Source organism: Littorina saxatilis, linkage group LG2 (genome assembly GCF_037325665.1).
Source record: "Littorina saxatilis isolate snail1 linkage group LG2, US_GU_Lsax_2.0, whole genome shotgun sequence".
Lineage (NCBI taxonomy): Eukaryota > Metazoa > Mollusca > Gastropoda > Littorinimorpha > Littorinidae > Littorina > Littorina saxatilis.
The window spans coordinates 30250587-30268086 of NC_090246.1; the positions used below are offsets into that span (position 1 = coordinate 30250587).

A 17500-nucleotide genomic window follows, 5' to 3' on the forward strand; every position below is an offset into this window, starting at 1 on the left:
TTTCCGGCGTCTCATCCGAAAGACTAGCACTTGAACCCACCACCTTAGGGGAGAAAGGGGGGAGAAAATTGCTAACGCCCTGACCCAGGGTCGAACTCGCAACCTCTCGCTTCCGAGCGCAAGTGCGTTACCACTCGGCCACCCAGTCCACTCGGCCACCCAGTCGTTACCACTCGGCCAAAAAAAAGTCAATTTTAAGGGGCTTATTGTCCGTCTGGTCTTAATTGCCTATATTGGACATGAATTGATTTATACGATTCGAGTTTTTACGTCCTCACGGCTTTTGATGTATGCGTGTTTAGGTGGTATCAGCCATCTGCACTTATGGTAGAATGACCAAGATCTTTAACGTGCCATTGTGGTGACACGGGGGTGGGAGATGGATACCGTCTCTGGGTCTGCACATAAAGTTGACCCGTGTCCGTCCCGGCCCGGATTCGAACCAGCGACCTCTCGATCACAAGTCCAGTGCTCTACCACCTGAGCTACCCGGGCCCCCCCACTCGGCCACCCAGTCCTCATACCCCTGATACCCTACCGGCAACATACCACACAACCAATCAAGCATGCAGCTCACTCTCTCTTAAACATGATTCGCACTAATCCTCCCACTCAATCAATCAATCAGAATAAGAGCTGTAGGCCTACCTGTAACGTGTAACAGCTTGTGGTTGTACATCCGTTTTTCTTCTGTCACTGCTCTCTCACAAAGTCTCTCTCTCCAAGGTTATAACGTTGTATTGTCTTATGTATTCAGCGGCAGTATGCAAGGTCACAGCGGCGTGTATATATATTCTTATATCCGACAGCAGTACACAATCTTGGAAACTCTTCTCCTCCTTGGGGGGAAAATGTGTTGTGTGCGTATATGGTTAACACCAGTTTGCAGTATGCCGTTGGCAGATCCTGATTCTGTTTGTATTAAACTTAGAACAATGGGCGACAGTCACACAGCAGAAGAAAATGCTGGAGTCAAAATAGTACTGCACACTGATGCACAGACAAAAAAATGCACAACGTGTTTATCTCTGACGGGCTCGTGATAAACTGGCACCGCACCACCCGAAAGTGCACAGGTCACTGAGAAGCAAAGGAAACGACGTCACGATGCACGGGTAAAACCAGCAGAAAAAAAGATAGGGGGGAACACTTCACCTCAGTGGCCAGGTAAACGTTTCAGATGTGCAGTACAAACAAATCGACTCAGCTCAGGGAAAACCCACAAGTGCAAACGTGCAAAGACTCCTCGCGATCGATGTCGTGGGGTTTCTGTTTGTGTGTGTGTGTGTGTGTGTGTGTGTGTGTGTGTGTGTGTGTGTGTGTGTGTGTGTGTGTGTGTGTGTGTGTGTGTGTGTGTATGACTCGACAGGAAAGTTGTTTCCTCCGTTTTGCATTTGTAAACAGGTAATTATAATCCACGTAGCCTCAGTAGTAGAGGACGTTAAAAGTTATGCACAGGTAAAATCCAACACATGAAAACATCAAGCAGATGACTTTCAAAAGTATGCACAGTTTAAAATGTCACATGTGATCAAGTAAAGCACCAAGTAGGAATGCGAAAAGAAATTCTGGTGATACTGATCGGTTACAGCAGCTGTGTAGAAACCCACATTCAGGTAATGTTTTCACGAAAGGTATCTTAGACCGGCAAAGGCAGTGTCACGTTTCAACAGCTGATATAAACCCCTCAGAGGTGTCTTTCGGATAAAGACACACAAACAGTGTAACCATGCTTGGAATTGTACCTACTATGTACGTGGTACCAGTTAGAACAAATGATGTCCCCTTCGAAGAATCTCAGTTTCAAAGACTAACGGAGTAAGTGTCTCCGTGCACAGAATTACACACCGAACGCAACCACAGACACAGAGATATTGTGTCAATCTATCACGTGGCAGTTTTGGGAAGAGTCTCAGATCGGCTTGTCCTCACAACCGTGTACACACGAGGACTCGTCAAGTTGACACGCGACAACACAGACTGTCACACAGACACACTGACACACACACAGCGATCTCTGAGGATCTGTTGACAAGGCAGAGTAGGCTGTGCTACACTTTCTGCTGCAGACGAGAACACGGTCAATATATGCTGGAACACACTAACCTAGAATAAGGTGATATGGCTAAATGTCCCGCACTGTTTGTGTTTACCTACATCAGCAATAGTCCCTTCGGCTGTATGCATTCACTGTGGACACGGACAAATGCAAGGACACCGATTGGTAGGAGCTTGTATAAGGATTAGTAGATATACATTTACATGTGAAGAGATGATTTCTGAATGTTATCTCCCACGAGAAGAAAAACTCAAAACTGTATTGAGTTTACAAATCTCGAAGCAGTCTGAATCACAACGTAATGACTGCACAGTGTATTCAGTTTACAGTCACAGCGCAATACACGTCCCAACCATGCAAGCAAAACATAAGTGCTGTCCTTGGCTGCATAAAAACACTGATAATACGATCCACAACACAGGCACAGTTTATTTCGACGTCACAAAACCTAATTCCAGTCACACAAATTCCCAGAAAGCTCGCACAGTCCGGCGACACAGTGTCCAGCGAACAGGTGAGATTCGGACTGGAAACCACACAGGTAAAAACACAGGTGTCTAGGACAGGAAGAAAGCCAGGTAAGGCCAAGACTAAAAACGTAAGGGTAGCGGGCCGAAGCGGTGGCGTCGCAGCTAGGGTGGCTGTCCCCAAAAGCAAATTCAGCCCGCCGTGTTGCTCAACAGGTTGGAAGGTCTTTGCCCGTAGCAGACTAGGAAAGACCGAGAGACTTTGTGTGCGAGTGGTGACGGTGGTAGCGGTGGTAGTGATAGTGGTGGTGGAGCAAAGCGGCTCCAAACTTCTGCCGCTCTTTTTGTGTCCCGGTTCTGTGTGTCTCGTAAAGTCGGCTTATCCGCACGATGGGAAAGATTAGTGCCGTGCTATTGGCACGCGCACGGTCCTTATGGTCGGACACGTACGATGCCGTCATAACGAGTTAGAACACCTCTCTGCTGTATAGCGTGCTTCCTCCTGGCACCGTTCTTTCTTTCTCTGATTCTTTTTCAATATCTATTCGGCGCACAGTGACAATGAACAGAGTATTCATTTTATATGCAGACAGTTTTGCATTGCCGCCTTTCTTCTCTGCTTACTTTCTACTTCGCTTCACAGTGATTTTGGGGCTTCTCTGCCAAGTGATATAATTGTGCTCTAAATGAATTAAAAACTGTTTTTTTCTTCTCAAAGGAACCTTTTTGCGTGTGACCTGAGAATGTCACACCTATATCGTGACTATATTTAACAAGCACGCGCCGTCCAATTCATACGTGACTAACAAAACCACCAACACCCACCCCCACCAACCTCCCCCCCCCCCCCCCCAGAAAAAAAGCATCTGTACAAAATCGTAAGCTTTACGCCTGCTCACAATATTGTAAGAATTAATACTCGGGTTGTCTGGCTAAAAAAATTGTAGTTTTAAAAGTATCGCCCATTATGCTCTCTCTCTCTCTCTCTCTCTCTCTCTCTCTCTCTCTCTCTCTCTCTCTCGCTCTCTCTCTCTAGAGCTCTCTCTCTCTCTCTCTCTCTCCTTTCGTTCAGTCTAAGACAAGGACGCTATCTAAGCAACGAACTTGGCGCAACCCAAGTATTCCGCAGAGTTGCTATCAGCAAACGGAATGTATTGATCGAAAATCGATACCTGTGTACACTTAAACTGAGGCCATGATCGATCGGAAATCAATAATAGCACGTGTTATTCCCGATCGATACGAATAGTAATACACCTACCTCTGATAGCTTAATGGCTAAGTTTTGGTACAAAAGTCAATGATAGTAGAGTAGTACTAACTGGCGGTCTTACCATAAACATAAATCCATGTATCAATATTGAAATCTCTCTTTTTTCTGTGTGTTTACACCAGATTAATAGGCAGTATTTAAATATATCCATATACACTTAGCGCTTCTATACCGCGTACCGAGCAACAAAAGAAACGCGAACAAATTCGTCATTGTTTGATTGACAAAATCTCCAATAATTAAAGAGTTAGAATTATCAAACCACAAAAGTTCAACGAAGGCATGTTAGACCTTGCTTTTGTGTGATTATTTTGATGCTGTGACTGTTTTAACACACGGGACAAGCAGGTTTAACGTTAAACACATAATGCGCGCTCGCAGCACGTGCAAGTGGAGCAGGAGAAATCTGATGTGTCAGATGTGTTCACCAATGCATTATCAATCAAAAGAGACCATGGCACGCTTGCTGCCAGTCTCACTTTTGAAACAGCCAGGATGTCAAGATTGACACCACCAAAATGCCATATCGATTTAAAGCTGGGGGTGATCCAGAAGCGCTGGCATGTGCTTTAAACGTGCATATTCCAACAGTTTATCACCTTCTGCAATGTTCTGGTGACATTGGAAGCACTGCAGTTATGCAACGCGGTGGATTTTTCGCATTACCTCAATAAGACAAGATCGCAATTTCCTTCCACTACGTCTTCGACATCGATTCAATTCAGCCGCTGACACTACCAGGAACATCATTGGAAGCAACCAGTGTCCGATCAGTGGCCAGAGAGCGCGATGAAGGCTGACTGAGCGAGACCTCCAAAACTTTGTTAACGTTAAACCAACTAGTCCCGTGTATTAAAACAGTCGCAGCATCAAAATAATCACGCAACAGCTAGGTCAAATATGCCTTCATCACAATTGTGTGGTTTGATAATTCTAACTCCATAATTCTTTGAAATTTTGTCAATCAAACATTGCAGATTTTTTCGCGTTTCTTTTGTTGCTCGGTATATTTACTGTTCTCCTTAGTGTTGATATATTTCTGTAGATTAGTGTGGCGAGACTAAAGTCTGTAGTTGTCTGCGAAGCCCGTGAATGATTTTGTTCCTGCAACAGTCTTTTATTTTTTTTAAATAATCTAAACTACATACAAGAAGCACAAAGCGGGGGGCGGGGGGGGGGGGGGGGCAGAAGGGTATAATTATTTTGAATGCGTATTCTTGTATCAACGGCTGGTGAGCATGAGACACAAGCTGAGTCTCCCGGCCCCACCACACCCTTCTCACTACCCACACACAACTTCATCCCCAATCACGTAGATACAGATGTGCCCAATAGTCTTAACAAAGCTGTAAACATGAGCAATATCCCGAAGAATTGGTGCCAAACAGGTGGAAGCAAAGGGCAAATGGGCGAAGAAAGTGATAAGGCGAAGGTAGACATTGCTATGTGGCACAAAGAGATACAGGTAGCAATACGTCAGAAGGTCACATCGTGTATATATGCTGAACTGATGAAAACGAAAACCAGATTTTGGAAGAGCTGAAACCGATAGCTCGACTGGCGGCTGTGTTTGGTTAGTACTGTAGTAGGGACACCTTCCAAGGTCGTGGTAAGTAGTAGCGCTAGGCTGAAATTCAAACTGGCATAGTGTTAATGTAACCGAGTGCCGTAACACTACGATCACCTCGGGAGGCAAAGTGCAATCAAACAGAATTGAAAATGTTAGGGCTAATTTCTTAGTCCTATAAAAACTGTTATGCAAACCCGAAGGTTTCCAAGACCATGAGCATACAGACAATCGGAAACCACCAGACCCCATCACAAACAGAATTCCACAATCCACCGGTGTTGACTTAAAGGCCAACAACTCGGGTGCAGAGTCTGTTGTGAAAGGAGCGGTCGCCTCCCCTGTCACAATCGCCCCCGTTTGAATGAACTTCGTCCCGAAGTTCCGAACCGGGGGACCAAGTTCGCAGAATGGGAACACGAAAATGTTCAGTGGTCATATTATGCCATTACCTGAACATATCATGCCGAGTCCCATCCCTGCTCGCAAGCGCCAGATGTAACCGAGTGCCGTAACACTACGATCACCTCGGGAGGCAAAGTGCAATCAAACAGGATTGAAAATGTTAGGGCTAATTTCTTAGCCCTATAAAAACTGTTATGCAAACCCGAAGGTTTCCATGAACATACAGACAATCGGAAACCACCAGACCCCATCACAAACAGAATTCCACAATCCACCGGTGTTGACTTAAAGGCCAACAACTCGGGTGCAGAGTCTGCTGTGAAAGGAGCGGTAGCCTCCCCTGTCACATTAGTTATGTGCAGCCCATAGATATCACTGATGAAAATGAGACAAGATTATGGAAGGGCTGAACTGCACGGACAACTTCCAAGGTCTTGAAAGGAAACAGTGCTATAGGCTGAAACTGCTACATCAGCAGGCCAGGAGGTGACACCGAATGTGAACGAAAGAGATAGAATGCCCTCTCGTGCACATGTCCAGGATTCCGTAGGCACAGAGCCAGACAATGAGATAAAAACAATTTAGTGGCAACATTCTGAAAATCACAAAAACTTGCCAAGTGCAATATTTCAATCTTCAGATAACGCTGCACTAAAAGAACCACCTGGTCGGTCACAATTTTTTCAAACTACATTTAACAATAGTTTCCACTGGGATTCTTCATGTGAAATAACCTGAAAGTGTCTTGTTCCACTTGTTTAATCACAGACTAGCTAGACCTGAAGCGCCGTTAGCTGGGTTTGCTGACTCACTCAACTACAACATGATGCTCTGTGGCTGAAGCTTCCACAAACCTGCACAGTTTGACAGTACACAACATGCCACAGATTTCTTATCGCAATCAAACAGGATTGAAAATGTTAGGGCTAATTTCTTAGCCCTATAAAAACTGTTATGCAAACCCGAAGGTTTCCATGAACATACAGACAATCGGAACCACCAGACCCCATCGAAATAGTTCAATGAGACATGGTTTCGCAGTGTTGTAAAACTACCTTTAAAATTCATGACCCCTGTCGAATCTTTCTTTAATCCAAAGCTTGTGTTTGGGGATTTATACTTGTCCTAAATCCCCCACTATCAAAACAGCGCCAGAAACTTAAAGACTGGAACCAAACAAACCCTTCGTTGTGCTTTTGAACAGTAGCGAGCGTGAGTATACATATTACCCGGGGGAGTATACAGATACTCGTGCAAACTTGACGTTGTAGCGTGAACATAGTACCAAAGTAGGCCGGATAAACAGAGGCGTACAGTGCAAAGCCTGTATGGCCGTTACAACATTGCATAACTGCTATTAGACGCCCTTGGTTCTGAAGCTTTATTAGTTGACACAAGGCTAAGCCTAAATTCAAGGTTTCATATTTTAAGTTGAGGTTTTGCTAGGGTACACGAAAAGACAGAATACGCTGTGCCGTGAGAAACGGGTTAGGGTTCGTATGTCACATTCAAGTTTGAAGAATAGCTGTCTTTGTACGTCATGTCAGCTGTCAGCTACTCTTTTCATGAAGTCTACACACACACAGCTGTTCTCGAGGACAAGCACGGGTAGACTCACACACATACACACAAGAAACCATAAATAGGTAAACACGCACGCACGCATGCACGCACGCACGCACGCACGCATGCACGCACGCACGCACGCATGCACGCGCGCACGCACGCACACACACTCACACACACACAGTGACACACACACACACACACACACACACACACACACACACACACACTGCTGCGTCCTACGTATCCACCAGAATACATTGAGAGCGAAATGTGTCGGTGAATTGTATATATGTATATACTCACGAAGAGAAGTTTACATTGAATTAAACTACATAAAGTGTCAACTGGAACAGGTCTGGGCGACTGGGATGTGTGAATATAGACATTCATTACCGAATTGGTTACCAGTTCAGGCGGGAAATGTATACAATGACCAAAACTCTATTGCAAACGGTTTCTTTGTGTGTGTTTTTTAACGCACGTACCTTCTCATATATAAATAATTTTACCCCTGTCCTTTTTGCTCTTGACAGAACATCTTGTTCACCAAGGTGAGCACGTAATGCGTGCCAATCCAACGAGAGCACTTAAACTAAGACAATTTATGTCGAGCGTTGAATCTGACATATTCAACACACCCTTAAATTAGAGGGGTTCTATTCCCAGTGCATCACAACTTTAAAGTGCTTGCATTTATTTTCATCCTGACACATTAACAATGAAAACGAATTTACATACTCAGATGTTTGATATTCGCGGCATGCATCATTCCCACCCACAGTCCGCAAACATATTACTGTACTTGGTGACGTGCATGCAGTATGTGTGCATAATTCTGTTCGATCTTCTTGCGTGTGTGTAGTACGACGGTACGATTTCAATGCAGCAACAATTTACAGAAAAACAAACAATCAAACATACAAAGAAACAACGAGCGGCACCAATCGAGACCAACCACAATCACGACAAAAAAGACCACAAGTACACATATCGACAAATATACAGTGACAGAAACATTACAAAAACAACCGATTATGTAAAGGTACTCACCTGCATCTCGCATCTCCTATGACAGATATACCGACACACTGCACACACAGAAAAGCAAACGTCATTGTATATCATTGAACAGGACGCTGACTATCCACAATAAATCACACACAATTGTTGCTCGTTACTTGTGGTACGGTCTCTTAGGGGACTGGGAGGACGGTTTCTTTGAGTCATGAAAGCAGATATTCATAACTGAAATGTACATGCCCGCACAGCATCATAAGTTTAAATGAAGTTACAACAAGATATTTATGCTGGTGCGGGTCAAAGCCACTCTAAACGACACGTGTCTCTCAAAATTTCAACAGCGTCCAGATTCTTCGATCCAAATGTTTTTCAGTTAGGTGCACCGAGGATAAAGTATTCAAAAAGAATTGGGATTACTTTTTAATCTGTGATTTTGGGTGACACTTACACAATGATTCCAACGGCTTCTTTGGTTTGCAAACATGAAGTTCTTTTACATCTTTCAAATTGTTTTTTTCAATATGATAAAATATCAATATAATGTAATAACAATACTGTTCTATCAAAACGAAAATGTGCAGTACATCTAAAAAAAATAATGTTGCAAGTTTCAACGGAACCGTGAAACTTCGCCGGGTTGCTCCAAAGACACCCAGGTTGATGTTTATTTTCACTCGATCGTTAGGAAGCAAGCCCCCCCCCCTCCCTCCCTCTCTCTCTCTCTCTCTCTCTCTCTCTCTCTCTCTCTCTCTCTCTCTCTCTCTCTCTCTCTCTCTCTCTCTCTCTCTCTCTCTCTCTCTCTCTCTCTCTCTCTCTCTCAAGCACGCTTCATTCTTCCAAACCAAACCATCCATATCCTTCCGTTCTTTCTCCTCATTTCATTATATCGCTCATATTCATGCAGTATTCGCATGCAAATGATCACGCGCGCAAGTCGTGATCAGGCATAATGATATGCATTGGATATGCTCACTCAAAGTGGACTGGAAAAAGAACAGCTCCTTGATCAGAAAACGGGATTTGCAACGGTGTCCATGAAAGGTCACACTGCACTTGTTGACGCGGTGAGAGAGGTTGGTGCAACGGTACAAGCAATTTCGTTTCTTTCTGAATATGCCAACAATTCTATTATTATCCGTATTAGTGAAGAACATCGGGGACGAATATGCAATGAGCATTTGTCGGAATGCTAATTTGAAAAAGAAAAGGTTGAAAGTACACGAAACAAACGGAAAGAGCGAGGCGCTAGGCATGATATCAAAGCAAAATTGTGACCCTCCACCACGGAATGAGTCACATGTCGCCTTTGCATGATTTTCATATTTTTACATTTTCCTAAAGAGATTTTTATGCTCTATCCTGTGATGAAACCCGTTTTAGAAAAGAGCGAAAACTGTTTGAGTTATAAGCCTGTGACTAAGGTTTGTTTGTTTGTTTGTTTGCTTAACGCCCAGCCGACCACGAAGGGCCATAATTATCAGGGCGGTGCTGCTTTGACAGTTAACGTGCGCCACACACAAGACAGAAGTCGCAGCACAGGCTTCGTGTCTCACCCAGTCACATTATTCTGACACCGGAGCAACCAGTCCTAGCACTAACCCCATAATGCCAGACGCCGGGCGGAGCTGTGACTAAGGTGACCCTCAGACTGTTACCAGACACTCCCCGGACTTACTTACGCAGAACCGCGCGAGGTGACATGCGACTCATTTCGTGGTGGAGGGTCACAATTAATTTCGTGAGCCAGGGTCATTTTAAAGCTACCTTTCTTCACGTAACAACGGACATGTACACCGCGACAAATCTATCCAGTCTTTTACACTGGACACGAGCTTTTTATCACCTAGACACATAACAAACTTTATCATCATGGCTGTGCAGAGCAGGATTTCGATTGACATAATCATTATATGACTGTGTTATTTACATTGTTAACTTTCAGCACAACAAAATCCCACTCTGCACAGTATTTCAGTGACTACGCTGTAGAGTTGTTTTATGTGTCAAAATGAAAGTATTAAAGCCTTAAAGGATTTATGGTACAGTCGAACTTACCCATGTGACTACCATTTAAAAGCGACGACCTGCCCACACGCACAACGACCACTCCGAATGATCCCAGACGATTTTTTCTTAAACAAATTCATGTGTACATAGCGACCAGCTGTCTATAATGACCACTGTTGACAGGTTCGACGACAGTGTCTTTAACTGATCACTCACGGGGTGTAAGAGCGAGAACAAGAAACGAGTATTGTAATCTGCATGTTATGTAATGCTCTGGCCTTACTTGTAGGCGAACGGTATGTTATATGTCCGTCTGTCGGTTATGTCCTAATGTTGTATATATATATATGTCTTGTATACTTGCCATTTACATATTTAATATGCATGTTGAAGGACGAATGATGATACATTGTAGACGGATGCATGTTATTGATTAAAAGCCCCACAATGATGTGCTTGGCAAATAAAAAAAAAATAAATAAAAATAAAAATAAAATTTAAAAAAAAAAAGAAACGAGAGACCAGAAAATGAGAGAAAAATTATCCAGGAACGGAGACAGAGAAGGGAGAGAAAGTTCGTATACAAATTCCTCACGTTGACAGTTTATTACTGTTCTGCATTTCCAAAGTATCTTTTTAAAGAGTTCACTTAAACATCTGGTAGGATCCTTGGGAGGCTTATCCGTGAACGGTAAGGTCTCCAACGCGACGGACTCTAAGACAATCTCTCGTATTCTCAGCAAACTTTATCTTGAGAGCTGATCTTAAATTGTAACATGTAAACGAGAAGAAGATTCACGATAAGATCATGCAGAGAATTCAACACAGCGAAAGAAACCTGGCCTCAAATGAGGTTACGGCAACTGATGACCTCAAGACCAGAGACCACAGAAGGAGGTATCTACTGTTTCCATATCTCCACACGACCTCACACGGAAACGGGAGGTAATGGGTGAAAATGTGAGGTCAGAGCGCGGGAGAAAGGTGGGGACAAGGGTTGGAAAGAGGGTGGGGGGGGGGGGAGCCAGCACACGAGTCGCTCTTGATAAGAGTCACGCTCTCCGTTACGTTCTACACCTTTGTCAAAGGTGATACTGAAGCGATATCAAGTGGGGGGGGGGGGGGGGGGCAAAGAGAGAGAGACACACGGAGAGGAAGACAGAGACAGAGAGAGAGAGAGAGAGAGAGAGAGAGAGAGAGAGAGAGAGAGAGAGAGAGAGAGAGAGATTGAGAGAGGGAGAGCCTGGGTGGCCGAGTGGTAACGCACTTGCGCTCGGAAGCGAGAGGTTGCGAGTTCGACCCTGGGTCAGGGCGTTAGCAATTTTCTCCCCCCTTTCCTAACCTAGGTGGTGGGTTCAAGTGCTAGTCTTTCGGATGAGACGAAACACCGAGGTCCCTTCGTGTACACTACATTGGGGTGTGCACGTTAAAGATCCCACGATTGACAAAAGGGTCTTTCCTGGCAAAATTGTATAGGCATAGATAAAAATGTCCACCAAAATACCCGTGTGACTTGGAATAATAGGCCGTGAAAAGTAGGATATGCGCCGAAATGGCTGCGATCTGCTGGCCGATGTGAATGCGTGATGTATTGTGTAAAAACATTCCATCTCACACGGCATAAATAAATCCCTGCGCCTTGAATATGTGCGCGATATAAATTGCATAAAATAAAAATTTTAAAAAATTTAAAAATAAATCCCTGCGCTTAGAACTGTATACACGGAATACACGCGATATAAGGCTCATAATGATTGATTGATTGATTGATACACTTGCAGATCCTAAGACAAGAACAGCCAAAAATGTTCTCTTATGCAGTACAAATAGACCTCAATTCACCCAATTAGACAGACAGACATGCAGAGAATTCAACCCAGCATAGAAAACATAAACCAATGGCTCCGACAAAAAATTAATAATCTCATGACCAGATTGACTGATCTCTCATACAAAAGGATGGAGATTTTAACCATAAATCCTGTCTTACAACTAGTCCTCAATAAAACTGTATTTGCATTTTAAAATGTATGCATGCAGAAGAACACCATTTAGGAACTGGGCATACTGCTGGACAATACCTTGTAGCCTACGCTGCATACTGAAACTAGAAGTGCTAGTCACAGAGATCTTGAAAGTCTTTCTATAGTCTGTGCACACGACCCACATACATGGAAAGAGCTGAGTCCTTGATTAGGGAACCGACGTGATATCGAGTGGGCCCGAAGGAGCAAGACCACGGAGGAACAGAATCTAGTCTAGACCCCCACACACACTCCAAACTTAAAACAGTGGACTAGGGTGGGTTTTGTTTTTTCTCTCAACCTCGTGTGTCCACTGCAGGTGGTCAAATGCACAGGTGACTCGCTCTCTATTAGTAACTTGACATGAAGTAGGACAGAAGAATAATACACACATACACACACACACACACACACACACACACACACACACACACACACACACACACACGTCACTTGAATCACTGGACTAGGGTGGGTTCTGCATCCACCGCAGGTGGTCAGAACCAAAGGTGAGTCGCTCTTGACTAGTGATCAATATGAAGTGGGACAGAAGAAGACAACGCATGCACACAAACTCGTCGCCTGAAACGGTGGACAAGGGTGGGTTTTGTTTTTGTCCTCTTGTCCACTGCAGGTGGTCAGAACCAAATGTGATTCGCTCTTGATTAGTGATATGAAGTGGGACAGAAGAAGAAAACACTTGTCACGTGAAACGATGGACAAAGGTGGGTTTTATTTTTGACCTCTGTCTACAGCAGGTGGTCGATAAGGCGTTGGCTTGTTTGACAGATTGACAGAGATTTAAGACAAAAATGTGTTTGTTCTTACTTCCCAATTGAGTTCAGCTGGAGACAAGTATGAGAATATTCCTGATATGTACACTGGTAACAGCCCTGATACTATGGAATGCATATGAATACGTGCTAAAAGGACAGACACATGTATTCCGCCACACACACACACACACACACACACACACACACACACACACACACACACACACACACACACACACACACACACACACACACACACACACACAATCTTCAACCATGCAAAGCTATCTAAAGTTGACAATATTTGCTCACTGTGACACTCGGTCGTTATCATTTCAATCTTGCTTACCACCCACTTAGTTTCTTCTCAGGTAAGAACAAAACATGCAACCATATGCATTGGTGCAAAGAAGAAGGGAAAAAAACAGGCAAAACAAAGCATGAATTATTCATGATCACTGCTTCAAAACTAACGTGACAGCAATGTTTTCTACCTTTGTACACTTAGCTCCTGAGCGACTGTCGCTGTCTCCGCATACAGCAGCCGGATGCATTTCGATTGACACATGTCAGAAGTATATTATAATTAGAAGTAGCTTACAACCAGTACATGCAGTCGACGCGCGGTGATTCATTCAGCTTTTCCCAAAAGCCGATTTTACACACACACACACACACACACACACACACACACACACACACACACACACACACACACACACACACATACACACACACACACACACACACTAAATAGAATGGGCAAGGGTAATTCCGTGAAATCGTTTACTGGAAGTACTCGATAATTATGCGACCCTTTGATCAATTCGACTTTCAATACAACACCAAAAACCTTTGGATTGAATTAAGATGAACACATTACAAGAATTACAAGTTAATAAAATAAAGAAAAAGTTGATTTGTTTTGGTTTAAGTTAGCTAAGTATATTTAACCGCCAAGCTGACAACTTCAATTCGCTGTCGAGCTCTCTACCGATTGAGCTATTTCAGCTCAGTCTTCCGTGGCAAAAGTATCAATTTTAACTTCGAATATTATACATGGGTTCTCGAGGATCAGTATCGACTCGTCGGTTTCCGAGTTTCTCCGTTCGTATGTGTGTACTGTACGTTCTCTCCATCTCACAGTTCCAGGATAGTTCACTTCGTATCAGTTTAGAAAACAAACACAAGTGGCATTGATTTCAAGTGACCGACATCATGTCTCCAAAATGCTTTGACCAATCGCCGAAAGGCGCTGACGTAATTGCATGAAAAGATTTCCCTTCCCAGAATTCCAAACGGTTTTGGAGATTTTTATTTACATTTTGGAGATTTTTGTTCGGGACGATGACGCTCTATGTTCGGTTAATTGTATAAAGGGATGCAGGTGGTTAAAAACGGGCGTCGACAGAGCCAATGAAGGGGGATAGGAACGTGTAGATAATATTCCTGTGCACATGTACAGTACGTCTGCCTGCTACCAGCGTGCGTCGCAGTCTACCTTCATTGTCTGTGACCTAGGTTAAGATATGATATAGGTCATCATGAATTATATATGGTTTGCGTAAAAGCAGTACTCATGCTAATAAATATTATTCGTGAATACATGCATAGCCTGTTAAGCGGAGGGAGACTAGGGTTCGATTCCCTGTACAACTCAGCCTTAAAGTATTCCTTGCGATTCTATATCAAATAATCCGCTTACTTCACGTAGCTCCTCGGTAGTATAGTGGTCAGTATCCCCGCCTGTCACGCGGGAGACCGGGGTTCAATTCCCCGCCGGGGAGGCAAACTTTTTTCTTCTACTGCTTACTTTTTTTTTTTCCTCCTTTTTTTAAAAATGTATTTGTTCTTACTTTTCATATATTTTACAAGCGAAAACTGAGGGTCTTACAAAATGAGAATGACAAATGTCTTCATTCAGCACACCTTGAAAACACACCTCACCTGTGCAATTTTTTTCGCACGATGAATGATACGCTTCTGCAACGACAGAACCGAAAAACAAGGGTAAAACACAAATAAAAAGTTATGTGCCCTGCATGTATCATCAATCAACACACACTCAAAACTGCACAGAAACAGCTCCGAGCAGGGAAACTTCAACCCAGCAGGAAGGGAACGTCACACGTTCTCAACCAATAACACACAACGGCTGATGTTCTTTGCAATACTGATTTGCATTTCCTTCTTCTTCTTTCGTTTTTTTCCTCTTTAAAAATAGAGATTCATGAAATTTGATTACGGAGGATGCAAAGACAAAGTTCCGCATGTCGTGATAAATCATGGTACACACGTGCAATGTGATTACTACCTCTCTTAAAATAGAGATCTATTAAATTTGGTTACCGTGGGGCTGTTTTTACATTTAGTCAAGTTATGACTAAATGTTTTAACATCGAGGGGGGAATCGAGACGAGGGTCGTGGTGTATGTGTGTGTGTGTGTGTGTGTGTGTGTGTGTGTGTGTGTGTGTGCGTGTAGAGCGATTCAGACCAAACTACTGGACCGATCTTTATGAAATTTGACATGAGAGTTCCTGGGTATGATATCTCCATACGTTAAGATCCGCTTTTGGCTGATTTTTTTGTTTGTTTGTTAGTTTGCTTAACGCCCAGCCGACCACGAAGGGCCACATCAGGGCGGTGCTGCTTTGACATATAACGTGCGCCACACACAAGACAGAAGTCGCAGCACAGGCATCATGTCTCACCCAGTCACATTATTCTGACACCGGACCAACCAGTCCTAGCACTAACCCCATAATGCCAGCCAGACGCCAGGCGGAGCAGCCACTAGATTGCCAATTTTAAAGTCTTAGGTATGACCCGGCCGGGGTTCGAACCCACGACCTCCCGATCACGAGGCGGACGCCTTACCACTAGCCTTACCGTGCCGGTTTCTGGCTGATCAATCATAACTAACACAGAAAAGGTATCTCCGAACTGTAGGAGGCGGAAGAGGTAATCACAGCGCTGTAATGGAACAAAGTGAGAGGGTGTGAAGCGATCGATACGATTACTTGCACAGCACTTAGCACGTGAAACCCCTGTCAACAACACCGTAGTCCCTGTGCCTTGCTTCTGTAGTTAGATGTGAAGTAGTATATTTAGGTCAGTGTACCACAAACTAAAATTAGTAAGCGTGAAGAAATGGGTATATTTGTACATGGTGTAAGTTAATGGTGTTGATAAGTGAACTGGCATCGCCCATTAACTGCTAATGTTCAAGAGATGGAAGTGAGATACGGCAAAAACTTGTGTAACTCTGATGATGATGACCGGCTCATGAGGTAGAGCTTTTATGGTTGATATACTTATGTCAACTGGCCGTATAAAATTTCATCTCACACGGCATCACTGCAGAGCGCCTAGAACTGTACCCACGGAATATGCGCGATATAAGACTCATTGATTGATTGATTGTATCTCTGGGTTTTGTATTCTTGATTTTGGAACGATAGCGGTCTGTCTGTTTCGGATTTTTGTTGAAGCTGCAATCTAGCATATGGTTATTCATCTAAATTCATAGTAAACAGAACACCACAACAAAATATTTTTTGTATTTGCTGACCTACAAGCTTTTCGCCCGGTAAGGGTTAACAGTTTAACTTGTCCAAGGAACAGGCCTAAGGGGGGTACGACCTAAACATCGAACCAGTTCAAGATCAAGTACAAGAGAGTTTTCAGTTCAGTAGCGAGAATGTTTCCACTAGTCGTCTGTTAAATTCAGATACCTAGCTGTCAAATCTATCAAGGGCTGCACGCATAGTTTCACCTCCCAAACCTCTGGCCATCATGCTCATTACTATCCTCTAGCTAGACCCTCTGTTGAACCCCCGACCCCGACTCCCCCCCCCCCCCCCCCCAAACACCACAACAACAAAAACCAAAAAAAGTTGGGATAAAAATCGAGCCACAGACAACAGGCGCGCGTGTTGTCACTCATCGGCACAACCGCCATTGAGGCGTGGCCGTTCCATCCTTTTTTTTTTTTTAACCCCCTGCCTACCCGCATCTGCTCCTGTTCAGCCACGAGGAACAACGGTTCACTAATCACCATGTCATTCTCTCCGGGGTGGTCTTCCCTCTCTTCATTAGTTTAGTGTCGACCTAATTGAAATTGAAATTGACCCTAGACAGCTGCGACTCAGTACGACTTGTATTGCTGTATAATTATTCGATCGGTTTTCCAGAAAAGTTTGAACTACTATTCGTCGCAAAATTTGTATATATGTGTCTTTTAAGGATTACCAATGTAATCTTATGGAGCTTGCTGTTGATGCCTAAAAGTTAATTATGTATTTTATGTATATATCCTGTCTGCTTTGTAAA

At 43.7% G+C, this 17500-nt stretch overlaps 1 protein-coding gene and 1 non-coding gene across 5 annotated transcripts in view; one reads left to right on the top strand and one right to left on the bottom strand.

Annotated features, from left to right (window-relative positions):
* Nucleotides 1–17500, bottom strand: part of LOC138958726 (tensin-3-like) — a 321810-nt gene that overhangs the window by 202017 nt on the left and 102293 nt on the right. For 3 of the 4 annotated variants that reach the window (XM_070329989.1, XM_070329990.1, XM_070329992.1), the window contains exon 3: nt 8391–8428. In XM_070329989.1, coding sequence (XP_070186090.1) covers nt 8391–8428 — 38 coding nt within the window. Of the gene's footprint in view, nt 1–648; nt 1297–8390; nt 8429–17500 lie in introns of those variants that run through there. The other variant, XM_070330000.1, reaches the window with a different exon arrangement.
* Trnad-guc (transfer RNA aspartic acid (anticodon GUC)) lies at nt 14883–14954 on the top strand. The gene has a single exon. It is a non-coding gene; the product is annotated as a tRNA-Asp (tRNA).